Here is a 20809-nt window from a genome sequence, read left to right on the forward strand (position 1 = left end):
AACAGCTGTGGAATGATATTGACTTTCTTCGGGATGGATTAGTCACTGAGGAATCTGGGATGGAAATTAGTATTCTGCATCACAGCCAGAGTAGTCTCTTGGTTCCCCTCTAAATTTCATCATGTTTTGCTGAATCAATGCCACAGAGCAAAAGGACCCTTTCACAGCATATTTTGAGGACCAATTATTGTCTAAATAAGTCTTGCTGCAAACAAAATTTATGGAAAAGTGTCTAAATAGTTTTTTCACTTGTGTGCGACTGTTTGCATAAGTGGATTTACGCGAGCATGTTTGTTCTTCCTCATCGATGTGTGTGTTTGTGTACATTTATGGGAAGACTATTGCCTTTTTGTTTTGGCAACACTGCTGGGGAGAAGAGAGGGCATTATTAGTAGCTGTGAAAAAAGAGACAACATGGCAGGAGAAACCCCAGCAGATACAGTGAGTCATCTCGGTTAAAAAGTGTTCAGGGAGGCACAGTTAGCTAATAAGGAACTACACTGTACAGTAACAAAAGCGTGGTCCCTTGGTAGTACTGTCAAAGATGTGCCAAACAATCCAAGAGCCTGTTATCTCTAATAGGATTTATCATACTGTCTATAGCAAGGCTCTCAGCCATAAAGGAACCGATGAAGAGAAAGATGGTTTTCGTGCAAGATCCAGTCAAGAAATCATTGAAAATAAGTTACGAACAACAGCACGCACAGTGCATCAGCTCGAATTGAGAAAACAAACTTCATTCATTACACATGAACACAGATCTTGGTTAGTTCAGTCAATATTGCAAACTTGGAGTTGCAACTACAACTCACTAGTACAAGTCGCTACATAGACACTGACTTTAAGATCTAACTGAAAGGATTTTGCTGAATGTTGCATTCTCTTTGGTCCTCTTGGTAATAGTCTCCTCAAAATCTTTGTAAAGTAAGTTGTTTCACGGATTGTTATGCATTGCAATGTCTCAATCACGTTTTCAAGCAGACAATGTCTGAAAATGTTGATACTGAATATATCTGCAAAACACTGACTGAAATAATGTTTCATCTGTTTCCAAACAGTATTAGAATTAATGTATTAATGCTTTCTTTTAGCAACTGAAGCATGATTAATGTTATTTATGGAGGCAAATCAAAGCAATTGATCAAGTTTTGGGAAAGGTTATGGTCTTGATTAAATTTAAAATGATATTTTACCAAAACCAGGTTCTTTCCCTAACCTTAACCAATGATTTTAGCTGAAACGTATCACTCAAGATGTATACATATATACATTAAATATAGGCATGTAGTCCATACAATGTACGTAAATAGTGAAAAATGCCAATCACAACCTCCAAGAGCCCAAGATGATGTGTTCTAAGTGCTTGTTTTGTCAAACAAAAGTCCAAAATTCAAAGATATCCAATTTACAGTAATGTGAAATGGAGAAAAGCAGAACGTCCTCACATTTAAGAAAGTGGGATCAGTAAATGTTTTCCATTTGGATGATCAGTTATCTGAAAGATGAATCAATTATCAAGATTGTTGTTGGTCGGTTACACTTCCTGCCACTTTATTAGGTACAGCTGAATGCAATGCAGCACAACAGCTCTGTCACACATTCAACCATTACAAAGCTTATAACACTTTTTGATACAACTTTCTGAGAGGTGTTAATTCAACTGTAGATTTATTCGTTTTACAAAATACAAATGTATTGGTGTTGTACTGAACTGCATGATACCCCTCATGTTTGTAAGTGCGGTGGGCAAAACATGAGAAACACTTCTCAGTACGATGCAGTCAGTTCATCACCACTGCAAACCACAAACAAGTGGTACAGGCGTATCTAATAGAGCGGCCACTGAGTGTAATTGTCTCAGCTCTGCACAAAGCTGAAGTTGCCAGTTCAGCCCAGGCTTTCTAAGGAGACAAGGAAATAAAACTGAAAATTATACAAAAATTAAAATGCAAAAATCCTTGGAGGCCCTCAGACAGTCAGTGTACAAATACATTTACAAATAATAAGCAGAAAGTTACAAGAATTAATAACAGAAGGGGTTTATAATCCAAAATGGAATTACAATAAATCCTGCACTCTGATTCCCTCTGTAGTGGAATGCAACTTCAAAGATGATTGAGCAGTAAAGTTGTTACTGTTGCTGTTTTCTGGGATATTGACTCACAAAAAACGCTGAGTCAAGCGAACATACAATTCATTTTATCACTGTCATCACTATCTCCGTTGTCGTCCCGGTTTTATCATCATCATCCATTTTATAAACTCTTCACGGTGATGAGCATCAGTTATCGAGAATTAAATCTTATTGAGCTTCCCTCGTGTGACGTAACAAGAATGCAGTGCTTTCTGCGGTGCAGCTCTTATAGATTTTAATGGAAGCTTTCTCTCGCTGGCTGATAGCTAGCGGCTGATGGCAGTGACTGATGCCCGGTGGCTGTAGAGGAGCCTGGGGTTTAGGTGGGAGGCGGAAAGAGGTGATGAGCCACCAGATGAGATGAGGGTAGCTCGAGTTCTTTGAGAGTGGAGTGCCGACAAGGAGAGGGTGATAAGAAAGGTGGTTATTTTGTGTTGGTTGTGAGGTATTCTTGTTAATCTCACCCATTGTTGTCTAGTAGTTGCAGCTGTAAATAAACATGTTTATATGCTTGCGGGATTACATTTGCTTTCAATTCATGTCCCACAACACTGTCAACTATTTTTCAGTTAATGCTAATTTGGACAGTCCCACGCTTTGTATATCCAAAAAAAAAAATCCTTTGGATGTTTTTTGTTTCTAGCTGCGAGAATGAAGCCAGAGATCACAGGAATGAACATTTGTTTTGGGGTATCCCATTTCCATGAAAATATTTTGTAAATTTCAGAATCAGCTCCTTGAACCGTAGCAGGTGTGTTTGTGTGTGAATGAGGGATGGGAGAAAGAAACTGAGAAAAGGAAGAGGGGAGATAAGGGTAAAGGATGACGCGAGCACAGAAGAAATCAGAGAGAAAGAGGAAAACAAACAAAAAAGCGACGAGATGGAGAGCTAAAACAGATTATTTACCTCAGTGGGATAAACAGGGAGGCATACAGGATGGAACGAATTTGAATGACAAGGCAACTGATTTCTCTTAATTGGTTTTGACTGGCTCTCTTTGAACTGCCGGTGTGCTGCGGCTCTGTTTCCAGGCAAACCGCTATCTCTTGCAATCTGGAGTGCTGCTTAATTTCTCAGACAAATATCAAACCTCTCTCCACACTAGATTAGTTGCAATTTAATAAGATTTGCACTGTTGCAGCTCACCAGGGGTTTTTCTTCTTTTGCCTTGAAGCATAGGGAAGCCAAACCTTGCTTTAAGGTTCTTCTGTGCTCCACCTCCTATATCAGAACACCCACACACACCACCCACATATCTGCTGCCCACCTACAGTTCCACACACTTGCATAAGAGGAACCAAAAGAAATCACTCCAAATATGTTTAAATATTGTTTTCTCTTAAACTGAGTGCAGGAAACTACCACGGTGGTGACATAATATCCTATCCTTCCAGTGCAAATCTGTATTTTAAGAGTTTTCTCAAAGCGAGTGAAGTATCTTGACATACGGCTGATTCCTACGCTTTTTTCAAGGTACCATCACTTGATCCGAGAAAAACTTGAGAGTGGAGCTGATTTGCATTGAAAACGAATGACATTATCTCACCCTACAGTTTTTTTCCCCTTCCTTTGCTTTCCATAAAATAAATCACATTTTAAGAAGCTATAGTGGAATAAATGACTTGTTGAGGGGGATTTTTTTTTTTGTGCGGGGGGTTTGTTGGCACAGTAAGTGCCGCCTGTCAAGACCTCAGCGAAGATGAGCTCTTCACTTGAGTGGCAGATGCTTTCTCTCAATAGGATCCACAAACATCCCAAACCCATGGCAACAAGCTTTTTGCCTCACTGTCTGTCTAGACTTTTATTGACAGCCTACCGCTAGATTAGCTGAGTCCTCGGAAAGGTTGAGAAGTCTCCTGCTGGGCACATGGCAGTTAACCCTATTTCTCCACAAGCACAGCAGACTTCAGCTAAGAATGCAGACAGATACATTGTACCCTTTTCTTTTTTATCTGATCCTCTCTAGAGTCACGTAACCCACAGAGAGTTACTCTGAGTTGCGGATTGATCCAAGTGAAAACTTAGAATTCTGACAGTCTTGTCAGTCTGCCGGTGGAAAATTAGCATGCTTCTGCCTATATTGGGATACTGCTTTCGCTCCTCATCACTTGATTGAGCTGTGATCGAATTAAATTTGATTAAGATTTAATTACTGAACCAACTCGCTGCACAGAAAGTCTCACCAAGTCGTCAGTGACACAGAAATGATTTTGGACATAATTTCTTGGAATCTGTCCAGCAGCGGTAACTAATTCTTCTCACTTGTTTAAAACTAATCAGTATAATTTTAGATTGTTCTAAATTCTTTCTAAAGAGAGTGGTGAATGGTGGTACCCTCAATACAACTGCACTGTTATAATGGTTATTTAATCAAACCATTAACATACACTTTCCCCCCTTTTTCCCCAGTATTTCACCTTGTTTGACAGCATTTCATATATATTCTGTCTCAGCTTACTCCGGCTCTTCATCAAAGCCATTTGACATTCACAATGGGTGAAATACGCAGACCCAAGAGTCTATATTTTCTACCGCTGCACTATTCACTCAAATAGAAATATTCTAGACGTCTTTCTAGATGTGCATTATTTTATACACCTTTCACCAAAATTCAGGCTGACATATTTGGTATTTGGAAACTTTGGGATTTCCACTAGAGTAGAACTTCTACTCTAGTGGAAATCATGTGTGTTTGAAAAAAGTTTGGCTGCACAGGGTGAGTGTGTACCAGGCTGATCCACCATAAAGTCTGAGTTTTTTAGCCAAGCTGGCAGCTCTAGGGATGGCTTTGTTGGTCAGTCGATCGGTCTGCCACTTTGATCCAGACTGAAATACTTCAAACAACTTTTGGATAGATTGTCATGAAATTTGATCCATGTATCTATGGTGCCCAGACAATGAATCCCAATGACGTTTGTGAATCCCTGACCTTTCCTGTAGCGCCACCAGCAGGTTGACATAGGTGGTTTTGAGTGCAATGTCTTAAAATCCATTGGACAGATTGCTATGAAATTTGGAACAGACAACCAAGGTGAATTGTAAAGCCTTTAATGATCCTCTGACTTTTCATCAAGCGTCATCAGGCAGAAATTTGTGTTTGTCCAAGACGTTGGTTCATGAAATATCTGTAAAACTAATGACATTCCCATCAGCCTCAGCTACACTTTGTGTTTTGTGCTACTTGTGAACATGGTAAACATACCTGCTAAACATCAGTGTGTTAGCATTAGAGGCATGTTAGCATGCTGATGTTAGCATTTAGCTCAAAAGTACAGCCTCAAAGGGCCTCTAGAAACATGGATGGAAAACACTACACCATTTTTAACAAATCAAAGAGCTCTTAGACAGCTTGGAATAAACAAGCATTTAGTGTCCTTAGGGGAATAAAGCTTGCATGTCATTAGTGCCACATGAAACAAGACAACAGTAAACACAATGTCCCCTCACAAATGTTGCAGCCCTTTCTGGGCCAATCTGTAACAAATATGACATTTTGTTTTGAGCGGAGATGAAACCCTTCAGTGTAATTTTGAACATGTCAAGATGTATTGGAGAGATGCATCATCCCCCCAAGTTTCATCAAAATCTAGTCTGTGGTGTCAGAAGTATTCTATGTGACAACTGTATGAATTCATGAATAATATAGCACCCCCTCGGGTTTATGAATATAAATTTATAATGCTGGAATACAGGAGTGAGATGCATCGTTGACCAAGTTTGATCACTACTGACACGGGCTGTAGAAGGGTAATCCCATTATTGAGTTCAACTCAATTTACACTATTTTAGCAATGATTCAGTAGATCATAAAATCTCACATTCATTTACCAGTATATTTTGATTTGCTTAAAGCATGGAGCAATCCAACGATTTTTCACATGGAAGTTAATGGGGGGGGGGTTGAGTAATGTCTTCTGTGGCTCTGTCATCACTGTTATCTTGTGGGCATTTACAAAGCAAGGTCTAAAAAAGGATGCATTGCAATGTGAACCATACTAGAAAATATTTTTTTCCTTGCTCTTAATAGTATTTTAACAAAATATATGTTGGTTCGCATTATATTTTTTTCAGAGGAATTGCAGGTCTACTGAATGATTTAGTGCCCCTTACAATCAAATGTGGCTAATCGTGGGTAAATAAATGAAATATTTGTATGTGTTTATCAGTTTCCTCTGTGTTTGGCCTGTTCTTTCCCTTGCAGCCTGAAAACCTGTTCTGATGGTTTGTTTGGTGTCCAGTTTATTAGATTAATACTGCTGTTATTTATACCTCCAAACGGCCTCTGAAAACTTCTCTGAGCAAGTGTACAGAAAGCCAAATCCAGAGACCAATCTCCAACTCTGAGCTCATCATTGGGGACCACAACATGACCCTAACCTGACCTCTGTCCGCCTTGTGTTGCAGGAGTCCCACGTATGGCTCTCTCTGCGGGCGGGAGGGACTGCCTGCGTGCTGGGGACACTTGCTCCAGCGACGACACCTGCAGCCCGAGACTGCGCACCCTCAGGCAGTGTGTGGCAGGGGACGGCAGCGTGAAACTGGGGCCCGGGGCACGAAACCAGTGTGAGAACGCTATGACGGCGCTGCTGTCCACTCCTCTGCACGGCTGCCAATGTAAACGAGGCATGAAGAAGGAGAAGAACTGCCTGAGTATCTACTGGAGTCTGCATCAGTCTGTGCTGCATGGTAAGACTGGCAATAACACACAGAATCTGATGGTTCTGTTCCAGAGATGTGGGTGGGAGGAGGTACAATAAATTATTGGGATTATCAAGTGTGTGCCGCCCATTACACATGAATTAGGCCTCCGCCTCCAGACAGCTCAACAGTAAATTCCAGGCTGAAATGAAAAGAGTAATTATACTGTCAAAAATAGTTAAAACTGAGCCTCCGATTCCTTTTGTTCCACCCACACTCATTGTATTTGATCACTTTTGTGCTTTTTTTTTTAAATGCTTTGCACTACCATTATCATTTCCTTCACTGAATCCCATAATTTGTGGAATATTTACATTCAAATGTATGCATTAAGCAAATACTTGTATTTTCAAAACAAATTAAACGAGTGCAACAGTGGTTGCATGGTTGACAACGTTGTGAATATCCTGCACATCTAGTGAAAATGTGAAAGACGTGACATGGAGATCATTTAGCAATGAAACAAACAGTAAAGCTCAGTTGCCTGAATTTCATACATCAACCATCATTATTTTCAGGCTGGAGTGAGTATGCAACAATCATTCATGAGGAACAAGACACATACACAGGGTAGACTGCATAATATAAGTTAATAACTGGTTATGTAACAGTCACAATTTAATACTGATGTCTCTATATGACCTACATAAGCATTATTATTCTTAATGGCTGCCCCTGCGTGGTATTCTGTTGGATTCTTCACTTTTGTCCACAGGGGCCGCCAGAATCAATTCAAAATGAAAGTTCCTTGTAGGAGCTTTACCTTGTAAGCTGTTTAACAGGATTAGTCAACAACCTCATGCTAAAATATTTTTCACTGGGACGCCCGGGTATCTCACCTGGTAAAGCTAGAGAGGTTAAAATCTAACCTGTGGACCTCATCCCCACTCTCTCTCCCCTTTTCCTGTCTATCATCAGCTGTCACTATCAATTAGAAAATAAGATGCCTAGACATCTTTTGACCAGCACATCTTTAAATGATGTTTAGAGGCTGTGTTTGGTGTATTTTGACACAGTTCTCAAGAACATTGACTTTATTTTAACTTTGTTACTTAAACTGCTGTTTTTATTAACTCAAGCACGCTGCAGTTATCTGGCCTCTTTACAGCTCCTTCAGTCACGTCATGTTGCTTTGAGAACCCACATATTAAAGTGCTGATTGCCAGACCTGTTGTAGAACTAATAAGACTGTTAATTTGATTTCAACCTCATATGACCTGCTTTTGTATCTGAGTTCTGTATCTGTTTTTTGTAACTGTAGCAACTTAAGTTGAGTTGAACTTTTTTTTCAATTAATGTTAATTACTTTGTTAACTGGATTCATTTATTCTGTAATTAGCGCAAGTTAAGTTTAATATAAAGTAACCATGTTCCTGCAATAATACCTTAGTATCTGTGTTGGTTCTAGTTTCAGGTCCTTTAGTTTACCGTATGTTGTGCTCACATGGTGCACATATAAAGTTGTGTTTATTAAGATTACCACAAACTTACTGATACAATAAAGCATGGGGGTCAGCCACTTTACAAAGTATGCAGTGCACAGAGACTTTGTATGTAATGTTTATGATATATAGTGAGTGTTTGTTGTCATGACAACGGTAACTAACCTCTCTTCTCTGTGTTGGCAGGGCTCAGCCTGGTGGAGAGCTACCCGTATGAACCAGAGGAGAGGGGCTCTGACTACGTGCGTCTGGCCTCCATCGCTGCAGGTGACTGGGCGAGCTGCGACTGCCACAAGTCTTTTTCTGCTTCTGCCTCCAGTTACAGAGCATAGAGAAAAAAAGCTATTCAAATAATCAAAAGCATCTATTTTTCACAAAAAAAACAACATACTAATTGACTCCCAACCAAGTTCACAAGTTATGTGTCAAAGCAACATAAAATCTAGATGTTATTCTGCATCATTTTGACGGAGTAGACAGGTGGATATGCAGGTGGGTTTGCAAAGTGTTTGATGAGTAACAACCCACACTTTGCTTCTGTCTTGCCTCTGAGCCTGTGGGCAAGCTGCAGGGCTGGTATGTGCTGCTGTTAGCCCCTGAGGCACAGATTAATTACCTAGTTACTTTAATGCACCTGAAAGCAACTAAACGGGGGGGGACAGAAAGAGAACAGAAAGAATTGAGAGAGGGAAAGAGGTAAAGGAAGTGAGACAAAGAAAATGGAAGACAGACAGAGGTGGTTTGTGTAAACAATACTACATTTTTTTCCTGTTGGAGGTTGGGAAAAGAGACAGGCTGCACATAAATGAGAAGTTAAAACATTTTTTTTCACTCGAGAGGACATAAAGTCAAGTGTTTTGTTTTCTCCGACGGCAATTATACTTTGGATGAGTGAAGCTATGATGGAGAGTCTGTGAAACTTAAATAATGACTTAAATGAAGTGATTAGTATGGAAGGCATTCGTGCATGCCTTACAGTATCATGATAAATGTCCTAAATATGCTGAAAACGAGGATAATGACAGCTCAAAGGGAGGACACTGCTTAATTTAAACATTTATATACAGTCTGTTTCTCAAACATAAAGCTAGAACTAGAGAAGCAGTGATGTTTATCATGTTTATCTCAGTATCATGGGTGTCTGCTTGGTAATGTTATTGCACTAGGTTGTTTTGTATGTTGGCAGCTCCTATGGCAATGAGGGATCAGTGTCAAATACAAATTTAATGATTTAAAACCTGAAGTAATGCAGGGTGACATCAGCAAACTGCACAGGCTTTTTTTATACCACAGGGTTAAGAAAAGACAATCTAATTGATCTAACGATGTGTACCACATCCATATCAACATAATTTTAAACTTTATATTTTATATAAAATCTGTATTTGTGCAGGCGATCTAAGCAGCTTAGAACCCGTTCAGGCGGGCAACTCAGTGGGCTCTAAGGGGTGTTATACATCCAAGTAAGTTCAGTAAAATCTATTACTATCTAAAAAGAGGCTATTTGTCAAAATATGTAACAACAACAGGCTAGTAATGGGGATCTGTTTCAAAATGGGACCATGCTTTTAATTTAAATTTTATGTTGTATTTGCCCACAGCACTGTACAACTGCGTGTGCACTCAAGCCAGTAAAAGAATAATTCTGGTTTATTCCATCATCTGACGTCAGAATCAGACAACACAAAATGTTGTTTAACCTCTAGGTTATATCTGTCGTTAATAATTAAATAGTTTTTTCAGTTATTATAAAAGCATTAATATCTCAAATTCTATATATTCTACATAATACATAAACATAGACATAACACTTGATACACATGGGGCCCCATGGTAAAGTTCTAAATGTATTGGAAAACTTTATCAATAGAGCCCCCCTGTGGTCAGTTATCCTTTCCTTTTGGTTAATGGTTATATATACGAAATGTACTGCTACTAAATGCATCTCAGACCAAAGCATTTGTTCGATAGGACCCACCAGACTACATAGACAAAACCAATAATTTTACCTCAGGTAATAGGAATACACACTTTAAACACACATTCCCAAACGCTGACAGCTATAAACATGGCACATATACTTCTAACTTGTTCAGCATATTTAATATTTTAGCAGCAGCTTGTAGCAGTCCCGCATATTTTCTTCAGAAAAATATTTTTTGTCTTTTTAAATAGGCTTGTTTTGCATAATCGAGGGACATCACAGATTACGAAAATGTAATAAACTGTCCTAACCTGTTTGTGAGACTTTGTGTATAGGAGTGGAAAATACATACAAAAACCACAAGAAAAAAACCCAAAACAATTCAGATTTAGTGGATGTCCCCTTTTACGTGCTTGATCATACGTTTTGTGACCTCATACATAAGCTGCTTATTAAAATGACACCACTCGTTTTAGGCTGCTTTGAATTACAGCAGCACCAGACCTGCACTGTACAGCCTCCTCATAAATTTCACTCCACCGACTCCACAGCAGGTCAAAGTTGACATCCATGCCATGCATCTCGACAAGTCGACTGCCAAAACAACAAAGATGTGATTAATGGATGTTTTTCCGCCCTTATAGCATCTCTCCCTCAAACAGAGTAATGACCCTTTTCAAAGACGCAAACTAGAGCCACCGCTCATCATATTTTGAGGAGTATTCAAATAACAGAGTACTTCACCCTTTACCAATTAATCAGTTAACTAAAGTTAAGTCAGTGGTATTAAGAAAGTGCCTCCGTTTAAACACATTAGAAAGAAGCCTTTTAATGCACCATTGGCCTCTAGAAGTGGTAGAAATTGATTTTCCGTACTAAGATTTTCTACTTCATGCACCTTGGTTGTAAGACAAATACCAACAGTTTTGTTTTCTTTGATTCTCTAACGCAACATGTTGGTCACAAACCTCATGAAAGCAATGAGGAAACCACCACTGTCGATCTAAAATGAAGCAATAGTTGCTATGTAAATGTAGGGTTTTCTCTCAGAAGAACTCATCAAGTTAAAGTTTAGTTAAACATAGGACTTTATTAGCTTCAGGGCTGAGCATCATCACAGCAAGACGTAATGTTTGCACTCACATCTGAGGGTGGATTACCTACACACCACAACACTCACAGTCTAACTATATTAATACTGACTGAAATAACCACAGATGAACTGTAGGAACAGTGAGAACTCTATAGAACAAAATGTTGAATACAGTAATACCAGTAGCATTGCAGAAACAGATTGATGTCCATAAAAATGTTGTCCAGGTGCCTGCTGGGAGGCTTTCCACTGCACTGCCACAATATGTGTACATATATGTATGGTGGATAAATGGGTTATACTATAGGAGTGGCTTAAGAAGTTGCTATGGACTTGCTGGTAACTGCTGTGACTCCAAGCTGAGTACAGCTGTTGTCCTTCACAGAGGAGCTGATAGGACCCCTCCCGTCTGCCTGCAGTGGTTATTAGGCTGGCCACTTGCAGTCAGGGAGGGTCGTTAAGGTAATGTGGTAGCAGCTGTATAGGCCTCCACCAAGTCTATAAAGACAAGCCTTTCCTCTTTGTCTTTCTCTCTATCTAAGGTTCACGCCTTCCAGGTTTTGGTTCAGTTTGACATTGTGCTGCCACAAACATACACATCCCTCACTCACCCATACATTCCACTCACCACTGATACAATCACTCACCACACCTCATGCACTTTTCTAATAGTAATGTTGGTTTGCAGAGAGCCGCAGAATCAATCCCGGGCCACTGCGGTAAAGACTCAGCCTTTGTACATGGGGCGCATTCTTTACCAGGTGAGCTTCCAGGGAGCCCCGTTTGTCAGTTTCTAAAAAAATACTTAATTAACCTGACTGGTCTCCCCTGTGCAAACTACAAACTTTTCAGAGCCGCCTTTGAAGCTTTGGTTGTGGTTGTGAGTTCCGATGGTGAAGTATTCCTTTTAGAGTTAAAAGTGTAATCGCATCAATTTTAGATGAACTACAGGAATTTTAGACCATAGATGTCTGTGCCTTTTTAAAATGAACAAATAAGAAAAAAATAAGGTTGTAATGGTTAAAAATATTAAAATAAAGTTTACAAATATTTAAGTTTCATTCAAAGCTTGAAGTCAGTGCTGGTTGTGGAGCCAAACAGCAGAATGTGTCACCGTCCAAATACTCCACTGCAGATTTAAAATTTAGATATGCCATGATGAATATTACACAACCAGGCCTGTGCATGGAAAACAAGCTAGAGCATGAGTACATTCAGTCTCCAGTGTCTCCAGTGAGGAATGGCTCAGGACTGTGGTTGTACTGGGCATCTCTTAGGTGTAAATGTGTTAAGGGATGAATGTGAAGCAGGATGTTCCTGGATAAGAGCATGCATGCTCAGCAAGACTCCTCTGAATAAATAATGGCTTAAAGAAACACAATGACAACATAAAAACGTACGTGCATATTCCATCTCCCACACATGTGGCCACTGGATGCAATTTGTCATCCCACCCTGCATTTCCACCAGGTCCTCCCGTCCTCCCCCTTCGTCTGCTTAGCAGTTAAGTTGGGAATAACCTATGCTTTGTGATGGGTTGTTAGCTTTCTTTCCAAAGCCATTCATATTTTATGACAGCTTGGTGAGAGGCAAACTCACCAGGAGACACAACTACAGGCAGTTTACAAACTAATGAGCAGCGCTATCTGCCAGAGGAGCTGAGTATCATCATGGCCGTATTGACTGGGAGGTCGCTTAGGAAAAAGAAAACACACATGATGATGGATTGGGAAATAATGTGGCCAAAAAAGATGGTTATGAAAGGGGCTTTCCACTGCCTCCACAGAGGTGGCTCATTACCACGCAGAAGTCAATGGGAGCATGGGCATTGAGGGAGGCAGAGATGGACAAAGTTGAGGAAGAATGGATGGAAAAGAGGGGAGAGTGTGCTGATTGGGGGAAGGAAAGAGACAGATGGAGTGTGGGGCGATTGCAGCGCTGAGAGTGGCAGACACACAGCGAGGGAGGAAGATGGTGAGGGAAGGAGGGAGTCAGGTGAGTGAGGGATGGACCCAGATGTAGGGAGGGAGTGTTGGAAAGATGGATGGATGGATGAAGGGGAAGGAGCAGTAATTACAGGCCTTGTTGTGCGGTTGGAGAGATGGAGGATCCGCTTTTGCAGCACTGCCACTCTGCATTAACACAGCAGAATGAAATATTCAGCCATTAGGACTCGGCTGAAACACATCCAGTGCCCCGTCTCATGCAGCATTTAAACACCATTCATGTTCTATTCATTATAAGGCGGCCTATTACATATAATCATAATTTTGCTTCAGTTTGTACTTCAAGACATACACTCTTTTTTTCATCTGTAAATGCAACACTGCATCTGAGTCTAGAGGTGAGAGTGGCAAGTCAATACCAACTCCAATTAGGCCTTGAAATCATTGGTAAACATTGACTGGGATTTGATTTTCTCAAGCTACACAGAAGGATAAAATGCTTTCTGCCTCACATTTGTGTTTTATTCTCCTACTAGAGTCTGAAGTAACAACGGTGAACCGCTGCCTGGATGCTGCCAAGGCGTGTAACATAGATGAGACATGTCAGAAGCTTCGCACGGAATACGTCTCGTCCTGCATCCAGCCGTCAGCCCGGTCGGGGCCATGTAACCGACCAAAGTGCAACAAGGCGCTGAGGAAGTTCTTTGACCGCGTTCCCCCCGACTACACCCATGAGCTGCTGTTCTGTCCCTGCACCGACACGGCCTGCGCAGAGCGCCGCCGTCAAACCATCGTGCCGACCTGCTCCTACGAGGACAAGGAAAAGCCCAACTGCCTGGCTCAGCTGCGGATCTGCAAAGCAGACTACGTGTGCAGGTAGAAATTAGAAATCTTGTCCAACATGCTGCCTGCTGCCAAGAACATTTAACTCTTAATTATCTGTGTTAAGTTCAACTCAGGAAATTAATACTTTTTCGACTTACTGAACTGATAATTTGCAGCAACTGTGACTTCTGTTTAGGGATCACAAAGGTCATTTTATATGTTCTGGCTCAATTTTTGCAAGTTATGTACACATATCAATGCTGAACCTTTTTCAAATCATATCATAATTATTAGATATTGGTTAGACATGGTGTTCTTTTTTGTCTTAGTGTAGTATAAAATAGAATTTGTAGTGAGGTCACACTAAAATAGGTAGGTAAGGAAATAGGAAATATGTAATACATGACAGAAAACACTGATTGATTTGTCCTGGTGTGTTCAAGTGCTGCTCTGAAGCTCTGATGTCCGACATTTAAAGCTGAAATAAATAGTTTTGTCGGTCAGAGGCAGAAAGTACACTCCCACATAAATGGAGAAACAAGCTTTGATACACTACATCAGCTTATAGAGTTCTTATGTTTAACTTGTTAGCAAACACCTGTCTGAGGTTACTGACACATCCAGCATCTTGTTTGATCTGCCAACTCCTGAGAAAACTATCTGGGTCTTTTTTTCTTGTTAGATGTTTGACCAGCTTCACCAGCTACTTGTTTACTTTGGCTCTCTGCTGTTTCACGCTGGACAGGTATTCTACAATAGATTTGTGCAAGCCTGAGGAGTACTCTGTAAGAGTTGGAGCAACTCAAATATACAGACTGGAAAACACAGGCTTGTCCAATTACAGAAAATTACATTAAGCTGCTTTAATTGGTTTTTGGCAACTAGCTGACAGTCAAACAAAAGTAGTTATGGGTAGCAAATTGTTGCCTATTTCCAGCATATTTCCTTTGCCAGCTGTTTGGATCTGGACAGGTAGAGTACACTCACTTCATTATAGCTTTTTTTGGGGCTGAAAGCAGAAGCCTGCTGGCGAGCACTGAGACTGAACCAAAACAGTAAAAGTGCATTAAAACCTAAGCAATGAGTTAAAAGTGGCTGAAAAGCTCTGTTGAGCTGTAGCTTTGGGCAATAATTCTCTGTATGTGCAACCACTTTCACATGGCAGATCCAATGTTATATAAATTAATACTGACTAACATACTTTAGTAAGGCTCAGTCACACCAGCATTTAAAACAGCAAAATTGTAAACTTGGTTCATGTCAGTCGCCATAAGGAGTGTTTTTGCTCAAATCCTTTCCATTGAGTTAAACTTGGATATTCTTTGACACCACTGACCGTTAACAATCTGCTTTGACAGTGCTGACCTTTAGCGGGAAAGGACAGGAAGCTATTGTCACTTACCTGTCACCTTAATTTAACCTCCTTTTTTAGAGTATAAACTGCTCCATAAAAGACACCTTGTTTGTAGAGACAGTTTTTTTGACAGGGAAATGGAAACAATGGTATGAATAGTCAGTGTGAGCTTATTGTCCCATTAGACCCCAAATGCTGCAAAACAGCACCTACTTTCAACTTTAACTTGGATTTAAAAATGACAATGGATTACCTATGAAGACAAGTTGCAGCGGTATCTTCCCCACTATTGTGCTCGATATGAAGTGCTTTGTGTATGTGGTGGCCTTGCACACTAACATCCCCTCAGGACAATAAATGGCATTGTGTATCTTGGAAGATAAGTCTGAATGGTATGATATGTTCATTTAGATTTAATTAGTCAGCTGCGTTTAATTAATTCAATTGTTATACTCATTAACTGTGTTTAATTAGTTCAATTAAATTCTGCATTCATTTTCTGAGAGAAGCAGCCAGGCAACAAGCAGCCAACTATGTGAAATAGTCATTATTAGAGCAGCCATTATCATTTGGGATTCACACATGACTTTCCTGCCAAAGTGCTCTGAAAATATTTGTCAATGTACAGCCGAGACATCAGCAGGATTAGTTGGTAATTTGCAGAAAACTGACCCTCTGTACAAGATATCGGAATGAGCCCATTTATTCTGCATTAAATCTCTTTGTATGTGAGACACCAATAAAAATAAAGATTTAATTTAGATTTAAATTGATTGTAAACATCCAATCAGAAAACTAACAGTGTCTTATGAAGTCATTAAAATTCAGAGGGTGTATTTCTCTCTATCGCTGGAGACTGAAAACATGGAGTTCTCATACACATCCCGTCAGCCTCCTCTCTCTGACAGCAAACGGTCGCCAGCGTTTAATCTAGTTCCTCTTCAAATGTCAGGAAGACAAAGGGCTTCATCTGTCACGGCTATCGATCAGGCATTATTCTCCACCACCGCCCCGATGGATGGAGTATCTCAAGGCCCTTGCGCAGCCCGCCAATCCCGCACTAGTCGGCTGGCATTAACCGGCAGCCTGCAGAGGATGCTTTCACTTAGCGCACAGCCTATGAGTTTTACGCGCATCATTATAATGACATGACAAACGAGGGGAGAGTGTGGAGTTGTGGCGCCCTGAGGGGATCCCGTTGCAAATGCCAGTCGACGGGAGCTGATGATGCGATATGATGGCAGCGATAGCCTTGTAAGATGATGATGATGATGAGGCTAGATGTCTGAGCGGCTGGCAGGAAAGGTGAAGGAGGGAAGGCAGAGCGGCTGTGGGAAGATATTTATATGGAAGATCCATATTTGTCTAATCTCCTCATGGCCAGGCCTGCCAGACACTGCCCACGGTATTTAGAGAGCAGAGCCAAGGCCTATCTTTGCCCCTCATTGACTCTTTACAGCCTGGCAACCTTCCATAAGACAGCTCGCTGGGGAAAGTGAGGAGGAAAGAAAAAGAGGGATGAATGTCACCAGGGGTGACTGGAGTCGAGGTTGAAGTGTTGCAGAGCGGGAAATCTTGAAGGGGGCTGATGTAGGTGTATAGGTAGGTAGATGAGCATTGTGGGTTTCAGATCCACATCCAGTTGTTGAGAGAAAGCACCGATGCCGGCCATTCCTCGGTGACACAAAGTGTGCAGCAGCCAAGCACGAGTAAATGATGGATGGCATGTTATTGCTCCCACAGGTCTCGCTGGGCACAGTTCCAGTATGATTGCCAACCTTCCGAGCAGAGCGCCAGTGGCTGCAAGCAGGAGAACTACGGAGCATGTCTACTTGCGTACACCGGCCTGATGGGTAAGAACTAAATTTTCCTGTGCCAGCTCTGGCTCACCCACATTCTGTGATAGATCAGGAACAAAAAGGTTTTAGAGGGAGGAAGGCGGAGAGCAGACAAGTGTACTGAACAGGACTCAAAAGAATGAATCAAGGATTGTGATGAGAAGCGTGGTCGAACGATCGATGGAGCGCTGATTAATGTGGCTGCAGCATGCCCGGCCAAGTTGTTGGTATTATAAGTAGTGCAATTACAACTATTGACCGCTGTTTTGAGAGAATTATCCCTGACATGACGATGAGTGGGAGCAGGCAGAGGCGTAGAACACGGCTTATTGTACTTTAGATAAAAACTTAACAAAAGATCACATAATGCACAAAAGGTTGTTTAAAAACCACTCAGTCTCAACATGTCATTATGGGACAACAATACCGCACTGAACTGCAGCTGCTAAAAGAGCAAAAAAAAGAAAGAAAAGTTGTTTAGTTTGTGAGGGACTGAAGGAGACCGATTAAGGAAGACAGAGACGGAAAGCTGTGCAGCAGTGATTGGCTATTTTAGACAACCGAAGTAGAAGTGAGACGCTGAGGTGTTGTTGTTTGGAAGTCTGGAACCCAGAAAATCGATGGAGGTAAATCAGAACTTTTTTCGCCACACTGCCTCAAAGTGCAGCAATTCTATTTCCCACCCCTTTTAAAAATACAAGCTACAAGGCTATATTACCCTTCCCAGAGAATGACTTCCCAATCATTTCCCACTGAAAAGCTCCAAAGGCAGAAAAGAATAAAAAGAATACATCTGAGAGACCTCTGTGCTGGTGCCTGGACTTTGCACTGCGGGCCGCTGCACTTATCAAAGTCCACCAAGCTCCCTGCCCCGGTGGATATGCATGTTAGAAACTCTGAAAACTAGAAAAGCTAAACCACAGCTACTGTACTTGTTGTTTGGACTTTATCTGTTGCAACAAACACAACTCACAGAGACATCGAGAGGAGGATGCTGTATAAGCAGTCAGCTCTGTGTCTCCTTTTTTATGCATTCATATGATGAATACATCCACAAAGAAAATCACATTTAAAAATAATTGCCTGTCACAAAAGATCAGAATGTTTTTAGCAAATGTTAGCTGGTTTCCAATACCCATTCCTGTGAAAAACACAGACAGTACAACTTTATTGGCTCAGTAATGTCAAGCCCTGTCAGCAACTGGGATTGAACCAGTCAACATTTGATCACCAGGCTGCCCGCTTAACTAACCTGCCATTCTCTGTCTCTATTCACTTCACTTTCATCTGTTCTCCTTTTTGATATTCTTCTTGGTTTCTCTCTCTGTGAATACATTTACGTGCACACTAATAACTCAGTCTTAACCTGATTAGGGCAATGTTGTGATGATAGAAATTGCCTTGTCTTTATTTAATTACCATAATCAGGGTAAGGTCATAATCAGGATAAGTATAACAAGATTAAATCAGCCAGAATTTTGCTCAAACGTTCAATTTGTTGGAATATTGAACTCTTCAGTCAGACAGTATTTCTAGCTCAAAATGGCACAAGGCAGCAGGTTGAGTAGCTTGAATAACAACTAAACAGTTCAACAAAATAAAAGACACTACTTATTCATGTGATCTCATAATCAGATCAAATCATTGTGTTGATAACCTTGAAACATGGGAGTTATATTACTTTGGTATGCGTACAGAACAACTGTGTTGTGTCTCCCTCTCCTCCACTCTACAGGAAGCATAATAACTCCCAACTACCTTGACAACTCCACATCCAACGTGGGACCCTGGTGCTCCTGCACAGCAAGCGGCAACCACAGAGAACAATGCAATGACTTCCTCACTTTTTTCCACGACAATGTCTGCCTGAGTGAGTACCTGCTGCAGAGAGAGACCTCTGGCAACACAATAGCAATAACAACCCTGACAAAGAACCAGGTCAAGTGTGCGCATTAAGAAAGTTTACTTGTGAACAAAATAATCAGTGATACTTCTAAACCGCAAAAGTCCTTTTGATAACAGTTTGTAACACTAACACGAGTCAGTCTAAACCAGTTAATGAATATTTTTGCGTTTGCTGCTCTTATAGCTCCTTAAAACTATATTTTGTGGTTTGTTTTGTGCACAGATGAACAAAAGAACACAACTTGCAGACACTTTATATAAATATTATTTTCAGGCCTTTTTAAAGTCTGATTTTGATATTTCTTCAGACATAATATCCTGAAATGTGTCTGTTTTAGGCAGAAACAAAAAATAAAAATAAAATAATTCTCTTCCAGAATTAGAGAGGGCTTGGAAACAGCATTTCACCATTACGTAATACAATTACAGGAATAAGAATGGAATAGTTAAAGAAGTATTCAGTCATTTTATCCTCTTATTTGCTTTTTTGCTGAGAAATCTGTGCTTGAAACAGGATTGAGATTAGTTTAACTCGCTTAGCTTAGTTTAATTTAGCATAAAGACTGGAAACAGCTAGCCTTGCTCTGTCTAAAGTTTTACAGACTACACATACAACATATGTGGTTACATGTGAGCATTAAAAGGTGCTGGTAGGTGTATTTTTTGGATATAGCCAGGATAGATGTTTTCCTAATCTGCTAAACTAAACTAAGGCTTACCAGCTCCAGTTCTGTATTTATTGCACATACATGAAAGTAGTATCAACTTTTCATCTAACTCTGGGCAAGAAAGAGAATAAAATCAATACAATTTTCCTTTTTCATTATAACAATCAATTAAACAATATTTGGACTCATAACCTCAACATGAAATGCTAGCTACTGCCCTGTTCATCAATAAGAAAACAGAAAACAAAGTCCTGCCCACGTTGTCAAACTGACAAGTCTTCTCCAGACGACCACTTTGTTTCATTTTTCAATATCCGTGAAGAGTGAGCACTCCTGACACATCAGTGACACAGTGAACACTGCACAGTCACTCCCTCGCCATGTCTTTACTTCAGTCAGTATTAATTTATATCTCTGCACACATAAGACTTCACAGACAAACAATCCCTGAGTGATCGCAGCAGTGACAGACCAGTGACATTAATGAAACACTACATCTGTTGACACACAGTAATGGGTTTCCACATATAATATGTGTTTGTTTTGAATATGCCGGGAAAATCATCTCTGCAGAAATAAATATTTACAATAAGAGAGTGGCAGCACCAATGATAAAACTAAGACATCAGTGACTGATACACTGCAGCTGATATTGCATAAGGATTATCCACCAATCCTCTGTAGTCTTTTACCTTTTGTTGTAGCTTTCATTCATCCAACAACAACAACAACCAAACCGTTGATAGGAGATCATCTCTCTGAATGAGTGATATCACCAGTGACATAAGAATGACACCAGTGACAAAGTAATATAAACTGTAGCTGCTGGTGACACAGCAGACACTGGAGTTTATTTTGGGTTATTATTTTTTCTAACAACAGAAGAAGACAAGTTCTTACAAAGCTGTCTGTATGAGTACCAACACCAGTGACAGACCAATGACACCAGTGACAGTACAAAGCAAACTGCGGCTGCTGTCA

General features: G+C 40.5%; 1 protein-coding gene across 3 annotated transcripts in view; it reads left to right on the forward strand.

Annotated features, from left to right (window-relative positions):
* Positions 1-20809, forward strand: part of gfra4a (GDNF family receptor alpha 4a) — a 137150-nt gene that overhangs the window by 97025 nt on the left and 19316 nt on the right. For all 3 annotated transcript variants that reach the window (XM_051381806.1, XM_051381795.1, XM_051381815.1), the window contains exons 2-6: positions 6540-6821; positions 8462-8542; positions 13775-14114; positions 17161-17270; positions 18991-19125. In XM_051381806.1, coding sequence (XP_051237766.1) covers positions 6540-6821; positions 8462-8542; positions 13775-14114; positions 17161-17270; positions 18991-19125 — 948 coding nt within the window. The remainder of the gene's footprint in view (positions 1-6539; positions 6822-8461; positions 8543-13774; positions 14115-17160; positions 17271-18990; positions 19126-20809) is intronic.

The sequence above is a fragment of the Dicentrarchus labrax genome, unplaced genomic scaffold, assembly GCF_905237075.1.
Source record: "Dicentrarchus labrax unplaced genomic scaffold, dlabrax2021, whole genome shotgun sequence".
NCBI classification, from domain to species: domain Eukaryota; kingdom Metazoa; phylum Chordata; class Actinopteri; family Moronidae; genus Dicentrarchus; species Dicentrarchus labrax.